We start from the raw sequence: 18,354 nt of genomic DNA on the forward strand, positions 1-18,354 counted from the left end.
GGCCGATGACGTCGATGGCAGGCGCCGGCACTGACCGATGACGTCACTACCCGGCGACGGCGCAGGCGCACTTCGCCGACGCGACCCAAGAGGCTGGGAAAGATGGCGGCGCTGGGGAGAAGCGTGTGTTGGGCCCAGCGGCAGCTGCTGCAGAGGAGCCCGAGTTGGGAGTTTAATGCGCGGCGCTGGGTCCGGGCTTTGAGGCGGAGGCCCGTGAGAGTGATATACCCAGACGGACAAGTCGAGGAACGGAAGCCCGCTCCTAGGAAGCAGCCCCGGAAGGCGGCGGCGGAGTCCGGCGTCCAGGAGCGGACCGTGAAGACGCCGCTTCCGAGCCCCCCAGCTCAGATTTTGCGCACCTGGGAGGAGTCGGGGCTCCGCTACGATAAGGCTTTGCCCGGGGACAGGAGGCTGAGGTGACGTACCTGAGGCTTCACGGTATTTCGAGATCTCTTCCCCCGCCCCTTTTGGAACGGAGGTTCCTAAACGGATTTGACCTACCAACACTTTTCAGGGGAAAAAAAAACCAGAAAGCGGGGGGTGTGTAGAAAAGGAAAGGCATTCCTTGGAAAATCTTGTAAGCGAACAGATGGAACCAGCCCGTGCCCCTTCAGTTGTACTGGAAACTTACCCTGCTTCCATTCTAACTCGATCTCCCCACTCTGGGTCAATGAGCCCTTAATCTCCTTTTCTTTCATCCGGTGCTGTATTTAGCCCAGTACTCCCAGCTGATTTTTTATTGCTGGAGGGCAGAAGGTCTCTCTGTCTCTCTGTCTCTGTCTCTGTCTCTCTCTCTCCCTCTCCCCCTCCCCCTCTCCCTCTCTCTCTCTCTCTCTCTCTCTCTCTAACCCCCCCTTCCCCTCCCTCCTCCTCCCTCCCCCTCCCTCCTTTCTTCCCTCCCTCCCTCTCCCCTCTCTCCCTCTTCCTCTTTTTCTCCCTCTTCCTCTCCTTTGCAGTGGGTTGGTGCTTGTGAAGTTCTTAGTAGTAGATGTGCTTTCCTAAACAAGTACATTAGTATTTACCTGCCTTTCTTCTGTCTTCATCCACAGTAGTGTCATGACAGTTGTTAAATCCCGATCGTTTCGTGATAAACAAGGCAAGATTCTGCTGGAAGGCCGCAGGTTGATCACAGATGCTCTGCGAGCTGGTGCCGTGCCCCAGGTTTTCTTCTTTAGTCGGCTGGAATATATAAAGGAGCTGCCCCTTGACAAGCTGAAAGGTGTCAGCCTCATTAAGGTGAAGTTTGAGGCTATCAAGGATTGGTCGGACCTAGTAACACCACAAGGAATAATGGGTCAGTGGTTATATGGTGTGTCACCAGATGTTGAGATCTAGGATTACTTGTATTTGCCTTAGGGTGGCAATTCTTTTTTCTTCTTCCTAGGTGTTTGGGTTACACCCAAAAGTATTGAAGACATGTTCCTAGCTCTGTGCTCAGGATTCACTTCAAATGATGCTTAGGGGACCCTAAGCAGAACCTGGGATCAAACTGAGGTCAGCCATCTGCAAGGCAAATCCCTTAATCCATCTTCTATCTCCCTGAGGCAGATTATTTTTTTGGTTTGTAGTCTACACCCTACTGTGCTGAGGAGTCACTCCTGGTAGAGCTTAAGGGACCATATGAGGTCCCTTGAAAGGGGCCGGAGAGATAGCATGGAGGTAAGGCGTTTGCCTTTCATACAGGAGGTCATCGGTTCGAATCCCGGCGTCCCATATGGTCCCCCGTGCCTGCCAGGAACAATTTCTGAGCCTGGAGCCAGGAATAATCTCTGAGCACTGCCGGGTGTGACCCAAAAACCACAAAAAAAAAAAAAAAAAAAAGAAAAAAAAAAAGAAAAATCCTAATTGGCTGTGTGCAAGGCTAGTGCCTAACCCATTGTACTATATCTTTGGCCCCCAACCTTTTCAGTGCTTAGTGCTTATTCCTGACTGTACCCAGGGATCACTCTTGTCAGGGTTCCGGGAACCAAAAGGGAACCAAAAGCCAGGTTAGCTGTGTACAAGGCAAGCATCCTACCTGCTGTACTATTACTCTGACCCCATCTTTTATTTTTTATTTAACTATTTGCCTTCTCTGTCAATTTTTTTTTTGTTTTGTTTTTTGCTTTGTTTTGAGCCACACCCTGCTGTGCTCAGGGGTTAATCCCGACTCAACTCAGGAACTACTCCTCAGGAGTAGTTTGGAGGATCGTATGTGATGCCAAGGATCAAAACCTGGTTTGCTGCATGTAAAGCAAGTGCCCTACCTGCTATACTATTGCTCTAGTTTCCTCTTTGTTGTTATTGTTAAAATGATCAGGGGAGCATCTGAGCTACCTCAGTGCTAATTATGGTAAAGTTAAAGTTACACTCCTTTAGATCCTGTGCTTGTATATATGCTTGCTATGGCTCGCCCTCTGTTGAGGCACAGTTATGCCAGAAGTCACTGTCATGTTTACACAAATTCTTGCCATAGATTGCACTTCCTGGCTTTGGTGGTTACATATGTTGTTAGACTACTGGGGTTTATAGCCCCTTCCTTTTTTTGTTAACCACATTAATTGATGTTCAGGGGTTATTCCTGGCTCTGCATTCAGGAATTATTCCTGGTGGTACTTGGGGGAACCCAATAGGATGTTGGGAATTGGACCTGGAACCTGGGTTAACCATGTGGAAGGCAAATGACCTATCTACTAGATTATTGGTCCTGCTCCTCACACTCCTCTATTTTTGGTTTGGTTTTGGTTTTGGGGCCACACCCAGCGTTACTCAAGGATTACTCTGGGCAGGGTGTAGGGGACCATACAGATTGCCTGGGAAAGCACCAGTGGCTGACTTTGTGCAAGAGAAGCACACCTATCAGTTGTACTGTTATTGTTCCAACCTCTTCACACTCCTTTTTTGTAGAGCTTATAGGTTCCTGGCTGCATTGTGTCTGAAATCACATGTGCTTGAGTTCACAGACAAAGCTGCCCTCAGCACATGTGGAACAGCAGGGATTTGAACTTGTGACTATCTGTAAGACTGTAGGTCTGACCCCTGCACTATTTCTCCAAACCCTTCTTTGATTTTTCATGCTTATCCCCTATTCTACTTCCCTTTGCTTCCCTTTGTTGCTGTGATGATTAGAGTTTGGACATAATTGGGTGAGATTCTCACTGTAGGCATTAGTATATTGGGGGAGGGAGTAGAGTCACTGCCACTTGCACCTGTGTATGGCTCTGGAAAACTAACTTGTGAAATAGGCACTTTTTGTCACTGAGCCATCCCCTGGCCCCATGCCTGGTCTTATTTTTTCCCTTTATTTTGGAGGGAGTTTTGTTTTTTGGGTCACACTCAGAGATACTCTTTAATCTTTGTTCTGAACTCAGGGATCACTCCTGATGGGGCTTGGGGACCACATGAGGTTCCTGGGATTGAACCTGGGTCAAGTGCCTTACCCACTATACTATCACTCTGGCCCCTTGCCTGGTCTGTTTTTAAGATAGTAAAAGCAGTTTGTCAGATATATGTACCTTATGTTATTTTTAGGAGAAACTAAACTCATTTTATACCATCTTTATGTTACTGTTCTTTAGAGGATCTGGGAATAATTGCTATTCCTCATACTATATATGCTTATGTATAATTTTGTTTCTTTTTGGGGGGTGTCCATTACTAGAGGCTTCTCCTAACTTGGGTATCTATCTCTATGGATTAGGGATCAGACCAAGAACTCTGTGCAGAACATGAATTTCAGCCCTGGCCCACACTTTATATTTTTTAGATTATTTATTCAATTTATTGCAAACTAAAAATTTCTAAATGGTTAGTGGGGCAGAAGCTATAGTACAGTGGGTAAGGCACTTGCCTTGCCCACAGGTGACTTGGTTTCAATTCCTGGCACCCCATATGTTCCCATGAGCCCTACCAGGAATGATTTTGAGCTTGGAGCCAGTAATCCGTGAGCACCACTGGGTGTGACACAAAAACAAAAACAAAAATAATTTTACCAAATGGGGCTGGAGAGTTAGCACAGCAGTAGGGTGTTTGCCTTGCACTTGCCAACCCAGGACCAACGGTGGTTCAAATGCCAGCATCCCATATGATCCCCTGAGCCTGCCAGGGGTGATTTCTGAGCAGAGAGCCAGGAGTAACCCCTGAGTGTCACCGGGTGTGACCCAAAACCAAAAAAAAAAAAAAAAATAGTTACCAAAGATTTAGCCCTGTGCTTTCACAAAATTTCTGCCTGAGATTGGGAGATGTCTCATTTATAAAAGTACCTGCTGTGTAAGCATGGTGCCAGGAGTTTGATCCCTGCTGCTGTTCTCTGCTCTCTAGGCCCTGGGCTGTTGAAAAATGAGTGTCCTGCTCTTAGGCAAGTGAGTTAGTTACCCTGCAGGAGTGTGGATTTGGTGAGCACCACCAGAGCTGCCTAGGGAAGGGATGTGGGGGAACCATTGCCTATCTTCTCCCACATTTTATTTTTTGTGGGGAGAGTGGTTGGAGCACCCCCTGTGGTGCTTAGTTCAGTGCCTGCTCTGTGCTCAAGAATGATTCCTGGCCTCCTTCCTTAGTTCCCTCATTTTTGAAGCTAGATTGAGGATGATTTGCATGAGAGAATGCTGGATTCAAAATCAGTACTACATGATTTCCAGAGCACTGCCAGGTATAGCCCCTTCCAAAAATATGTGTGTGTGTAAATAAATATATACACTTGAGATATCTCCCAGTGTATAGAAGATAGCTCAAGGAGCTAAAATGCCTGTCTGGCATGCACTCAAACTAAACTATGTTTTGTTTTTAATTAAATCTCAATGAGATATACAGTTGCAAAGTTGTTCATGATTGAGTTTCAGTCATATAGCGTTCTGACACCCATCTTTGACCAGTGCACATTTTCCTCCACTAGTGTCCTAATCCCCCCAGTCTCTATGGCAGACATAAAGTATATGTTTGAATCCAGGTAGTACCATATAGCCTAAGCTCTGTTGGTTGTAGCTCTGGGGGCCCCAGGAAAAACAAACAGAATGAACAGATCAAAAGACAGGGGTAGGGGCCGGGCGGTGGCACTAGAGGTAAGGTGCCTGCCTTGCCTGTGCTAGCCTAGGACGGACTGAGGTTCGATCCCCCGGCGTCCCATATGGTCCCCCAAGCCAGGAGCGACTTCTGAGCGCATAGCCAGGAGTAACCCCAAAGCGTTACCAGGTGTGGCCCCCCCCCCCAAAAAAAAAAGACGGGTAGAGTGATAGTACAGTGGATAGGGTGCTTGTCTTAAACTGACCTGGATTTAATCCCTGACATCCCATATGGTTCCCTCAGCCCACCAGGAATAATTTCTTTCTTTCTTTTTTTTCTTTTTTTTCTTTTTTTTTTTTTTTTGGTCACACCTGGAGGCGGTCAGGGGTTACTCCTGGCTCTGCTCAGAAATCACTCCACCAGAGTTCAGAGCCAGGAGTACTGCCCCCAAACAAACAAAACAACAAAAAATAGATGTCAAGTCAGATTATCATCCAGACTCATACCAGGCAAGTGAAGCATCCACTCTGTCTCCTCAGGGATTTTTGCCAAGCCAGACCCTGTTAAGATGAAATTCCCAGAAACTGAGCTTTGCCATTCATTGCCATTGTTGTTGATCTGTGACAATCTCCGTGACCCTGGAAACTTGGGGACAGCTCTCAGATCTGCTGCTGGAGTCGGCTGCAGTAAGGTGTTACTCACCAAAGGTAAGTAAACCTGTGAGTATATGTTTGAAGCTGCCAACTTAAGTGGGGCTTCCTAGGACTCTTTAGTATCTGCCTGTGTGTGATATTCTGAGCATTTCCTCTATAAAGTAGGGCCAGTTGGTAGGACTGTTTATATACTCTGAAATGCACAGTGCACCAGGTCAGGGACCCAGTCAGAGATGTAGATTAGCAATAGAGTACTTGACTTGCAAGTGTGAGGTCCTGGGTTCAATCCTAGCACCATAAAAATTTTTGTGGTGGGAAGAATGCTACACTCAGCTCTGGTTGGGACTATGTCCTGATGTGCATTCGGGGATTACTCCTGATCGACTCAAGGGACCACATGGGATTTCAGGGATTGGACCTGGGTTGGCTGTGTGTAAGGCCAAAACCCTGCCTGCTGTATTTTCTCTCCAGTCCCCATAAAGTTTGATAATCTTTGAAAGCACCTTGTAGGTTATTTTTTTGTGTATGTGTATGTATGTGGCAAGGTAGAGCAGTTGTGGTACTGTGCTCAGGAATGACCCCTGATGATGTTCAGAGGAAAGAACATATTACCAGAATCAAAGCAAGATTGTCTGCGTGCAAGGCAAGCACCTTCACCTCTACTGTTTTCTAAGTTATTGAAGAAAAAAATTTAAGACTAGGGATAAGGCTTAATGAGGGTCCCAAATTTGATCCTTGGGACTACATGTCCCCCTCCCCCTGCACTACCAATTATGGTCCCAGTAGACCCCCCAGCATTGGTCTGTACCACTGAAATAAGGTCTGTGAGTGGCTCACAGAAGAAAAATTATGGGCGAGAGGGGTAGAGGCTTGGAGTGCATGTTTTGCATGCTGGCACCCCAGGATCAACTCACAGTCACCTGGTACTCCTAGTAGTGAACTCTGTGCATGACTGGGTGTGACCCAGGAGGAAAAAAACTTAAAATAAAAAAGGAATAGATGTCAATTATTTACTCCCCCTCTCTCCTCAGAGACAAGTATATTATTTTATTTTTATTTTTATTTTTATTTTTTTTTTATTTTTGGGTCACACCCGGCGATGCTCAGGGGTTACTCCCGGCTGTCTGCTCAGAAATAGCTCCTGGCAGGCACGGGGGACCATATGGGACACCGGGATTCGAACCAACCACCTTTGGTCCTGGATCGACTGCTTGCAAGGCAAACGCCACTATGCTATCTCTCCGGGCCCACAAGTATATTATTTAAGAAATTTGATAGAAGAGGGAGAACCCTATACAAGTGAAAGAAGGGGGGTGGAGAGATAGCATGGAGGTAGGGCATTTGCCTTGCTTCCAGAACGACGGTGGTTCAAATTCCAGTATCCCATATGGTCCCCTGAGCCTGCTAGGAGCGAATTCTGAGTGTAGAGCCAGGAGTAACCCCTGGACGTTGCTGGGTGTGACCCAAACCCCCCCCCCCCCAAAAAAAAAAAAAAAAGTGAAAGAAGGTACAAATCCCAAGTGGGAATATGATGACTTCAGAAATGGAGTTTGCCATGAGGTAAAGGGAAGGACTTAACCCAGCCAGCATAGAGGCAGTGGACAGCTCCAAGAGTGAACAACTACAGATGCCAGCTTTATTTTTTATTTTTTTTTTTATTTTTTTTTTTTGGTTTTTGGGCCACACCTGGCGGTGCTCAGGGGTTACTCCTGGCTGTCTGCTCAGAAATAGCTCCTGGCAGGCACGGGGGACCATATGGGACACCGGGATTCGAACCAACCACCCTTGGTCCTGGATCGGCTGCTTGCAAGGCAAACGCCACTGTGCTATCTATCCGGGCCCAACAGATGCCAGCTTTAATACTTGCTTTCACTGGGGTTCTTTTGTTTGTTTTTGGGTCTTTGGTCTATGCCTAGCAGTGGTCAAGGGCTACTACTGACTCTGCTCTGGAGTGTGGCCTCTGGGGTTGCTCAAGAACCAACCATTCAAGGTTCCACGGGGCAAACAGACATGCATAACAAGTGCCTTAATTACTGTACCTCTTTAGCCCTTAGTGGGGTTTTCTCATTTTTATTTTGTTTTATTTTTTTGTGTGCCACATCTGGTGGTACTCAGAGATTATCTCTGGCTCTGTGCTTAGAGACTGTTTGTGGTGGATCTCGGGGAAACATGGGGCTGGGGATTGAACCCTGGTTTGGTTTGGTTTTGGTTTTGGTGTTTGGACTACACTTGTCTTGCTCAAGACTACTGGCTTTGTACTCAGGGATTACAGCTGGTAGGGTTTGGGGAACCATATGAGGTGCCAGGGTGCAGACAAACACCCTGCTTACTGTACTATTGTTTGAGCCCCTCCCAATGGGGATTTTTGGTTTTGTTTTGTTTGGGGCCACACCCAGAAATGCTCAGAGGTTACTTTTGATTGTGAGCTCAAGAATTACTCCTGGCAGGCTTGGGGGACCATATGGAATGCTCAGGTTCATTTTTTTTTGTGTGTGTGTGGTTTTTGTGGTTTTTGGATCACACCCGGCAGTGCTCAGGGGTTATTCCTGGCTCCAGGCTTAGAAATTGCTCCTGGCAGGCACGGGGGACCATATGGGGCGCCGGGATTCGAACCAATGACCTGCATGAAAGGCAAATGCCTTACCTCCATGCTATCTCTCCGGTCCCCGGAATGCTTAGGTTCAAACCCAGTTCAGCTGTGTGCAAGGCAAAGGCCCTCCCTGCTGTATAATCTCTCTGGCCCCTAGTGGGGTTTTTAATGATCTTGAATTCCCAAATTGTTGGGCACATGGGATCTTTCCAACTCTTGACATTCTGAATCTTTTGGAATGGCAACATTATTATGATTATTTCCCTTAGCCTGCAGGTGAATTAGAAAGTCCCCCTTCCGGGCCGGAGAGATAGCATGGAGGTAAGGCATGTAGAGGTCATTGGTTTGAATCCCCGCATCCCATATGGTCCCCCGAGCCTTCCAGGAGTGATTTTTGAGCATAGATCCAGGAGTAACCCCTGAGCGCTGCTGGGTGGACCCAAAAACCAAAAAAAAAAAAAAAAGTCCCTCTTCCCACCCCACGGACACCCATTAGCCTCATTACCCATTAGTCTCTGTCTCCTCTCATTAGAAATGGAGATTAGTAGGCTTGGTTGGAAACAGACCTCCCTGAGAGCTGACATGCCAGAACCCCAGGGAATGTGGGCAGGACGTTTTTTTTTTTCTCCCTGAAGTGTCCTGGCTGCTTCATTGTATATGAAACGCTGGTGCCCTAGTGCTGAGACTTGCCCAGTTGTGCCTTTCTTGTTCTTCCCTGTTGTACCTGTTGGAGTACATTTTTCTGTTAGCATTCCCCTTAGGTGTTGGGCTCCATCACTAGCACCCCTGCTCCATTGCTGAGTGTCAGAAACTGGGTGTGGTGTGGGAAATGTGCCAGTGTCATCTGAGCTGTCTGGCTCACCCCAATTCCTGTGGTATCTTGAAAGGATGGATACTGGAGAGCACTGGGTCCAGAGTGGGAGATTGAGGACAAGGGAATGTCATCTTGTCCCTTGTACCCTATCAGGTGGAGGGATAGTCTGGGCCTTGCTTCTGTCCTTTTCTCATCCCTCCCCTTGACACACACCTCAACTCCCACTTCCCATTCCAGTTCATTCCAATCATAATCTGCCAAGAGTCTTCTTTTCCTCACCATTATCCCATGGTTCTGATGGTCACCCCTGGTAGTGCTTGGCGCACCATTGGTGGAGATTGAACTCAGGGTCCCCCTTACAGATTATTTTTCTTTTAATTTTTGTTGGTTTTGGGTCTAACCTGATAGTGCTCAGAGGTTACTTTTGGTTTTAACTCAGGAGTTAGTCCTGGCAGTGCCCGAGGGGCCATATGAAATGCTGGTAATTGAACCCAGATTAGTCACATGCTAGATAAGTGTCCTGCCCGCTGTACTATGGCTTCAACCCATCAGATTCGTGTTTTTTTTTTTTTTTTCCTTTTTTTCTTTAACAAAATCAGATTTGTTTTCAAAGTAACTTGAGATGAAGTTGTGCTGATGTGTTGGGGGGTTTTGGATTGACATGTCTGGGGGAGAGTTAACTGCCCTGCTCTTTCACCAGCCTGGGAACAGGTGGGCCATCTCTGCCAACTCATGCAGGTAGCTTTTCACTCTTCATAAGAGAATTGTGTGTGTGTGTGTATTTTCGAGTCACATCTCACAGTGCTGCTTTGTAGAGTGCTCAGGGGACCACCGTGCTGTCCCAGGGATCTAACCAAGGGTTCCTGTGTGTGTAAAGAGTTTCCCACCTCCCTGTGTTGTGAGAGAATGTCTGTGTGAAGGGTGAGGCTAATCTCTTGATTCTGGACCTATTTATCTCCCGGTCATGGTAATTGCCCCTACCTCATTTCACTTGAGCTTTTCTGCTCAGTGAGATTCAACACGAAAGTCAAATGGCATTTTGAAAGCATGAACCCTTCATGAGCATGAGCTTTAACCCTTCAACAGTGCTCTTGGTTTTTTAAAGAAGATCCCGAACTTATACCCTCAGCATCCCCTGCATCCTTCAAACTGATCTTTGCTTGCTTCCCATCTCATCTTCTTTTCTCCCCTACCTGGTCCCTAGCAGATAAGCTCACTTTCAATTCTTGCAGTCCAGTTAGATCCTCTGGCACAGGCCTGGTAACTTGGTACAGTCTGTCTCTGCACTAGCAGGAAGTAATACAGAACCCTTTGTGGGTTCTGCCATCGTACATACTGGCTTTTGAGAAGGCCGTGGTAGAGTGCTCTTTGCTGGAAAGGTATAGAATACTTCTGTCTTGTCTTTTCTAGGCTGTGTGGATGCCTGGGAGCCCAAAGTGCTGCGGGCAGGAATGGGTGCACATTTTCAGATGCCCATCATCAGCAATCTGGACTGGGAGTCATTGCCCCACCACCTGCCCCCCGACACCAGGGTCTACGTGGCTGACAACTGTGGTCTTCATAGGCAGGTGCAGAAGTCTAGTAAAGCCAGCGACCGAGGCTGGGCACCCAACCACCAACCCGTGAAGCATCACAAGTATGAGGAGGAGGAAGACAGAGAACCGAAAACTGTTGAAGGCTGGCTCCCTGAACTTGAGGTCCAGAGTTATGACTTGGACTGGATGGAAGCCCCTGCGGCAGTAGTGATAGGGGGGGAGACACACGGATTGAGTGTCGAGTCCCTGCAGCTAGCTGCGAGCACAGAGGGCAGGCGGCTGTTGATCCCTGTTGTACCTGGCGTGGACAGCCTCAACTCAGCCATGGCAGCCAGCATCCTGCTGTTTGAAGGGAGGAGACAGTGGCGGGCAAAGGCCCGGCTCATGAGCAGGGGCAGGAGTGACCTGGAGGGGGCCCATATGCATTAGTGTTGGGACTTGGGGCAGTCTCTGGCCCCTGCTTCGTGTGTGTCTTGTTCCTCCAACCACAGCAAACAGTAGGTAGCACACAGGTATAATGGATGAATTTCTATTCATCCTTAAATATGGAAAGTTAAATTTTTTTTTTGGTTTCTTTTGGGCCACACCTGGCGGTACTCAGGGGTTACTCCTGGCTGTCTGCTCAGAAATAGCTCCTGGCAGGCACGGGGGACCATATGGGACACCAGGATTTGAACCAACCACCTTTGGTCCTGGATTGGCTGCTTGCAAGGCAAACGCCTCTGTGCTATCTCTCTGGGCCCTAAAATTTTTCTTGAACTCTCCCAGCTATCCAATTTTCTGGTTTGTTTGGGGGCCATATTTGGCATGCTGAGGGGCCTTTTCTGGCTCTGTTCAGGAGCAATCCCTGGGGATACTGAGGGGATCTTATATGGTGCCAGGAATGTGAACCAGCTCAGCAGATGCAAGACAAACGCCTTAATTCCTGTTCTTTCTCTGGCACCCCTCTCCTAAAGGAAACTTAAAAGTTTTACAATGTTTCTAATAGTTTGGGTGACAAAATAAATGACTCATGACCCTATATGGCTATCATGTTTTTTTTTTTTTTTTTTTTGTTTTTTTGTTTTTGGGCCACACCCGATAACGCTCAGGGGTTACTCCTGGCTATGTGCTCAGAAGTTGCTCCTGGCTTGGGGGACCATATGGGACACCGGGGGATCGAACCGAGGTCCGTCCAAGGCTAGCGCAGGCAAGGCAGGCACCTTACCTTTAGCGCCACCGCCCGGCCCGGCTATCATGTTTTTAAAAAGTGTGTGTGTACAGAGTCCCTGCAGCATCGACCTGGGGGTCGGGGGGGGGGGGTCCTGCTCCTGTTGGCATACATGTGGCCTTATAGCTGGCTGTGTGGGTCAGGCCCAGACACTTGCTCTGCTCTTTGGTCAGTGGGAGATGGACTGACATACAGCCCAACAAATTAGGTTTAAAGGTTAGATCTGCAGTGGTCTCCAGTCCCTTATTCCTGTCTTTGGCCTCACAAGGACATTGGTGACACTCAGGGTTGACATTCACTGACTTGTTCATTTATTTTCCACTTGACTTTTCATCCTCAGGGATTCATCGAGGCCTGTTTTATAGGACTTCTTTCTAGTGAAACAACTGGTGCTGTTATACCTTTTAGCCCCTCTACAGATTTCTATTTGGAGAATTCTGTATCAGGAAAGGAACCTGAGTTCAAAAACTTGGCAGAGCACTTACCTTGTTAGAAGTCCTGAAATCTATCCCTAGCACTTCCCAACCAAAAAACAACCAATATGTTTAACTCTGCAGCTGTCAGTAAAACCTTTTTTACTAGCTTCCTGTTAATCCTTTAAATAATACTTTAGGTTTAATGTAATGACTTAGTTATTTTATCCCCCCACCTACATAAAGTAATAACTTCCTTGGAAGGCTGGTGATGAGTGCAGGAGGGAGCTTGTGATCCTCAGGCGCACACACTGAGTGGGACTCTTCTCACAGCTCCCACAGGGCATGAGGTGAACTGTCCTTGCTCCCTGGTATGAAGCAGGATGCTGCTGGGACAGGGCAATGGAGATGGGATCTGTCTGACGCACCCTGGGAAGAAGGTGGGAGGGACCTGATCTGGACTCAATTCAAGTGCCTCTTTTGCAGTCACAAAGACTAGGTTTGGCATTGGAACAGTAGGGTCAGCCTGTGGGTTATCACATCCCTGCAGAGCAGTGGTTCCCATGCTAGTTGGGTTGCTTGGAGCCTTTCAGCTGCTTGTTCTGGGAAAGTTGAGCAAGTTGACACATGCTAGTGAGACACCAGGGTCCTCTTTCTTCCTTATCCACTTCCATGGCTCACTTGGAAACCTTCGTTTCAAAAAAACCAAAGGCTCAAACATGGTATTGCCATGAATGTGGCTTAGCTGTGCATAACACTGCTTCCCATGTTTATTTCCCAGATCCAGCACAAGCCGCCCCCCCCCCCCAAAAAAAAGAAACAAACCAAAAACTTGAACAACTTGAGGAGTTTTGATAAGGGCAATGTTTGAGTCTTCCCTCTCCGTCCCACACACCATCTGGCTGCTGGGATCTTTACTGTGGTACCCAACTCAGGTCTGGGCCTGCCCAGAGACCTCACACAAGTTTGTTCAGGTTGCTCGAGTCCCTCCTGTCTGCATCACTCTTCAGAGAGTGGGAGGTGGGGCTGACACATTACCATAGGTAGGATGCTTGCCTTATACATGGCTGGCCTGAGTTTGATCCCTGGCAACCCATTTGGTTCCCTAAGCACCCCCAAGAGTGACTCCTGAATGTGGAGCCAGGAGCAACCCCTGAACATTGCCGGGTGTGGCACAAAGCAAACAAACAAAAAACCCAGAAGGTGAAAAAGTGCAGATCTGAGACTGCTGAGTCTTTGGACTGGGGCATTGTGTGCAAGTTTCATGGTCATCTTTCTGTTGTGGGAGCTCTGGGGTGTTGGGCCAGAAAACCACTGCCTGCCTGATCTCTGTGCCCAGAAAAGCATCAGGAGTTGCTAAGGGAAGTGCCTGCCTTCTAGCACAGAAACAGTCTGCAGCAGATTGTTTATTGGCTAGTGATGGGGATGAACCCAAGATTCATGAAGCCAGGTGTGCTTTTTACTGCTGAGACACATTTCTGCCAGGTGAGCTCTTGTTCTGGGATCACACATGGTGCTCAGGGCCTACTCCTGGTTTGGATGGTTGGGGTTGCTTTGGAGACCATGCAGTGCTAGGGGTCAAACCCAGACCTGTAGCACTTCCGACTCCTGAGCTATCTCCTTGACCTGGCCCCAGTGTGTGTTTGTGTGTGTGTGTGTGTGTGTGTGTGTGTGTGTGTGTGTGAGAGAGAGAGAGAGAGAGAGAGAGAGAGAGAGAGAGAGAGAGAGAGAGAGAGAGAGAGAGAGAGAGGCAGGGAACTTAAACCTGGATTTCCACAAGCAAATCATGTCAGCTGCTGAGCTAGTTCTTGCCCCGAACAATTTTTATCTGTGTTGTCCCTACTATTTTTGTTCAGAGATTAAAATCAGTGAAAGAGCAACACACTATATCTTGTTCCCTCCCTGTATAGAGAAATAGAACAATGAAAAAAAGAGAATGTACTTGCTTGGAATTTTTAAGATTTTACTGTCAAAGAAAATGTATATCTGATTCACTTGAAAGTCTATGACTGCTTTTCATTTATCTTGTGAGTAAAATTGGGCAGAAGAAAGGCAATTTTCCTTTGCTCAAATGGGGGTGAGGTGGGGAGTGAAGCAGAGTAATACTGTGGATAAGGTGTTAACCTGGGTGTAGAATTAATTAATTAACGATGGGGCTGGATGGCGGTGGATGGAGGCCTTTGTGCTTAGGCCCCAGCCACGTGGCTTCATCCCCCATCCAGCTGGCAAGTTCCAGGCCCAGGTAATCCGCGTAATCAAGACTCACTCACACGCAGGCTTCAGGAAGAATCATCTTTATTTATGCCCTTGCCACCACAGGTGTGTGGCCTATGTCAACCTTTTAAGCATTCAGCTATATTTTGCTAGCCCTGCATCTTATCTCCTGTTAGCCATCTTCCCTTTGGGCTCCATGCGGCCCAAAGATCCAAAAGCCAGGAAGCCAAGCCGGGCCAAGAGAGAAACGGCCAAAGGGGCAAAAAGGCAAAAGGGCCGAATCCCTTTCGTCCCAGGCTTATCTAACTTTTTCCCGACCCCTCCCAGGAATGGGAGGTCTTGCAGGTAGGGTCACACCTATTATCCGGTTAAGACCCCTCCCAGAAATGGGTGGGTCTTAGGGTACACCACATTTCCCCCTTTTTTAAATATTTTCATGCGCCAACGTAATAAAGTGAAAATTAATATACCAGCCCTTTTCAAAAACATATCATTTGCAAAATATACTTTACACCTGTAACCTAAAATTCTATTAATGCTTTTTTACCAAGCACTATTTAGGAACTTTCATGTTCCTATATTTTTAAACTATATTGGGGGAACTTCACTGTTCCTATATTTTTTTTATACACAAGTACTTCAGCATACATGCATAACATACATTTTAAAAACAGGCTAAGTACATTAAAATACACAGTAAAACATTTTGCAATTGAAAATATTAACTTTGAAAGACAACAAAACACATTTAAATTATAAAGAAAATGACTAAGACAAAGATGCAGGTGGTTAGAAATTAGATGTTAAAATGGGCTAATTTGTATTACCTTCCTTATATTTTTATTTTTTAACCACTAACTAATTAAAACTTATCCCATTACCAACTATGAGTGAAATATATGACTATTTGCTTAGTTTCTACACCTAAAATCACAGTTTAAATGATTAATTTGTTCCACGCTGATCTCACCATGTTGATTTCACCATGTGGCTTTTGTAAATTTTTAGATTTTAGATGCTGGTTTGTTTCACGCTGATCTCACCACGTGGCTTCTGTAAACTTTTAAAGTTCAGATGTTCGGGCGCCATTTGTAGAATTAATTAATTAACGATGGGGCTGGATGGCGGTGGATGGAGGCCTTTGTGCTTAGGCCCCAGCCACGTGGCTTCATCCCCCATCCAGCTGGCAAGTTCCAGGCCCAGGTAATCCGCGTAATCAAGACTCACTCACACGCAGGCTTCAGGAAGAATCATCTTTATTTATGCCCTTGCCACCACAGGTGTGTGGCCTATGTCAACCTTTTAAGCATTCAGCTATATTTTGCTAGCCCTGCATCTTATCTCCTGTTAGCCATCTTCCCTTTGGGCTCCATGCGGCCCAAAGATCCAAAAGCCAGGAAGCCAAGCCGGGCCAAGAGAGAAACGGCCAAAGGGGCAAAAAGGCAAAAGGGCCAAATCCCTTTCGTCCCAGGCTTATCTAACTTTTTCCCGACCCCTCCCAGGAATGGGAGGTCTTGCAGGTAGGGTCACACCTATTATCCGGTTAAGACCCCTCCCAGAAATGGGTGGGTCTTAGGGTACACCACACCTGGGTTTGATCTTTAATATCCCATATAGTTCCCTGAGCACCATCAGTAGTAGTTCCTGAGTGCAGAGCCAGGAGTAGCCTATGAGCATTGCCAGGGGTGGGAGTTGCCTGGAGAAATGGTATAGGATTTAAAGCATTTTGTACAGCCCCTATATGTGACCCATTCAGATTCATTCCACAGCACTGTGTATAATTCTCTTGAGTATCACCACTAAGGGTCATTCCTACAAAGCCAGAAGAGTCCCTGAGCACCACTGGGTGCAGCCCCGTAACTACCTTTTCCATCCTTTCCGCCAAATAGGAGAAAGCTCTTGTTTTCTGAGTGATTAAAAATATGTCTGGAGGTGTCCATTTTGAGGAAACCTATTACTCAGTCCATCTACTAAGGAATTAGGAATAAAATCCAAGCACTGGATGTGTGACAAGGTCACAGAAGCAAACAACCTTGTCCAAACTGCCCTCTGCCTTTGTCTTGAGCTGAGCTGTAATGTGGTTTTGGCCACAAGGTGGCAGCCACGCCTCATACTACTCCCAGCCTGCTGGGAAGAGTGAAATCCTTCTAGGATTTAAGTTACTGAAAAGAGAACGCCAAAATTGCCTTCATCCCAGACTATGTGTGCTGAAGTTAGGGACTTACCCAGATTGTAACTATTCCTGGTAGAATCTGAAACTTATGAGGAACCTAGACCAAAAACCAGAGAAAATAGGAGGGAGAAGCTGTGCAGAAATCAGCATCTTGCCCTCTGAACTAATGCCTTGGAGGGCAGATTGGGCAAGCACTAAATTCCCACTTGCCTCAGGGAGCTGCTACCCTGTCCTTCCTCCAAACCCAGCTGCTAGCTCCTCCCTCGGGTATGCAGACCAGAATGACTACCCAGACCTTTTGTGTACTCTATGTTCACACAGAAGCAGATGTCACCACCATCCAAGCTGAGCTTTTAGCTCAAATTGCCAGTCCTGACACTTCTTAGGTCCTAGAAACAAGACCTCATCTGAAGTTTTTGTGGCTCAGTCAAGCTACCTTTCTGGGTCATTTCTCTCTAGGTCCTTTTTTTTTTTTTTTTTTTTTTTTTGCTTTGTTTTGTTTTTGGGTCACACTCGGCAATGCTCAGGGGTTACTTCTGGCAGGCTCAGGGGACCATATGGGATGCCGGCATTCGAACCACCTTCCTTCTGCATGCAAGGCAAACACCTTACCTCTATGCTATCTCTCTGCCCCCCCCCTTTTGGTTTTTGTGTCACACCTAGCAGCGCTCAGGGATTACTCCTGACTTTACGCTCAGAAATCACTCCTGGCAGGCTCAGTAGACCATATGGGATGCCTGGATTCTAACCGATGACCTTCTCTGCATGAAAGGCAAACACCTTACCTCCATCCTGTCTCTCTGGCCCCCCCCCCTTTTTTTATTTGAGAGGTAAAGAATTGGATTCATATTCTGGGTTCTGTACTCAGGGGATCATATGCAGTTCCAGCAATCAAAGTAGCAGCATTGGCCCCATGCAAGAGAAGAGCCTTAACCTCTAAACTATCTCTCCAGCTCCTCTGGGGGGTGGGGTGTCACAATTGCAGCGCTCAGGGGTTACTCCTGGCTCTGTGCTCAGAAATTGCTCCAGTAGGCACGGGGGACCATAGGGAATGCCGGGAATTGAACCACCATCTGTCCTGGATTGGCTGTGTGCAAGACAAATGCCCTACCACTGTGCTCTCTCTCTGGCCCCTGGACTGGTTATTTATGAAAAATTAAAGGCTGGGGATGTGGCTTAGTGATAGCACATGTGGCTAGCATGTGTGAGGCCTGGCTTTCATCCCGGCTCTTGAAATCCCCTAAATACCATTAGGTATGAACCCCCCAATTTTTATTTATTTATTTGTGCCTGGCAGTGTTGAGAAACTAAACTGAAGCTCTGCACTCAGAAATTACTACTGGTAGGCTTGAGGATGGGATGCCATATGGAATGTCGGGGATTGAACCTGAGTCAGCTGTGTGCAAGGTAAATACCTACCTGCTGTGCTACCACTCTGGCTCCTTTTGGGTTTTGAGCCACACCTTGTAGTGTTCAGGACTTACTCCTGGCTTAGTTCTCAAGAATCATTCCTGATGGCTGCTGGAAATCAAATCTGGTTAGCAAGCACCCTACCTGTTGTAACACCACAAATTCCCACCCCATCCCCGCACATTATTTAAAGAGTCCACAGTCCCTCGCTACAGGTTCTTCCTGAATTTGAGAATGCTGCTTGGAAAATTTTCCCAAACATCAAGGTGTTAATTCTTTGATCTTCATTCTTTCACCTTTAAAGATTAAAACCAAGACATCCTAATGTCCCATCTCATCATAAATCTCAGCTCTAAAGCAGATCC

The 18,354-nt window shown here is 47.0% G+C and overlaps 1 protein-coding gene across 1 annotated transcript; it reads left to right on the forward strand.

Moving 5' to 3' along the window:
- The first annotated feature begins 102 nt into the window (after positions 1-102).
- On the forward strand, positions 103-11,130 carry MRM3 (mitochondrial rRNA methyltransferase 3). The gene is made up of 4 exons (XM_049782495.1): positions 103-416; positions 1,050-1,294; positions 5,517-5,684; positions 10,445-11,130. Exons 1-4 carry the CDS (start codon positions 103-105, stop codon positions 10,996-10,998), a joined length of 1,281 nt encoding a protein of 426 aa, XP_049638452.1. The 3' UTR covers positions 10,999-11,130.
- The last annotated feature ends 7,224 nt before the right edge of the window (positions 11,131-18,354 follow it).

This window comes from Suncus etruscus, chromosome 1 (genome assembly GCF_024139225.1).
Source record: "Suncus etruscus isolate mSunEtr1 chromosome 1, mSunEtr1.pri.cur, whole genome shotgun sequence".
In the NCBI taxonomy this organism is placed as follows: Eukaryota; Metazoa; Chordata; class Mammalia; order Eulipotyphla; family Soricidae; genus Suncus; species Suncus etruscus.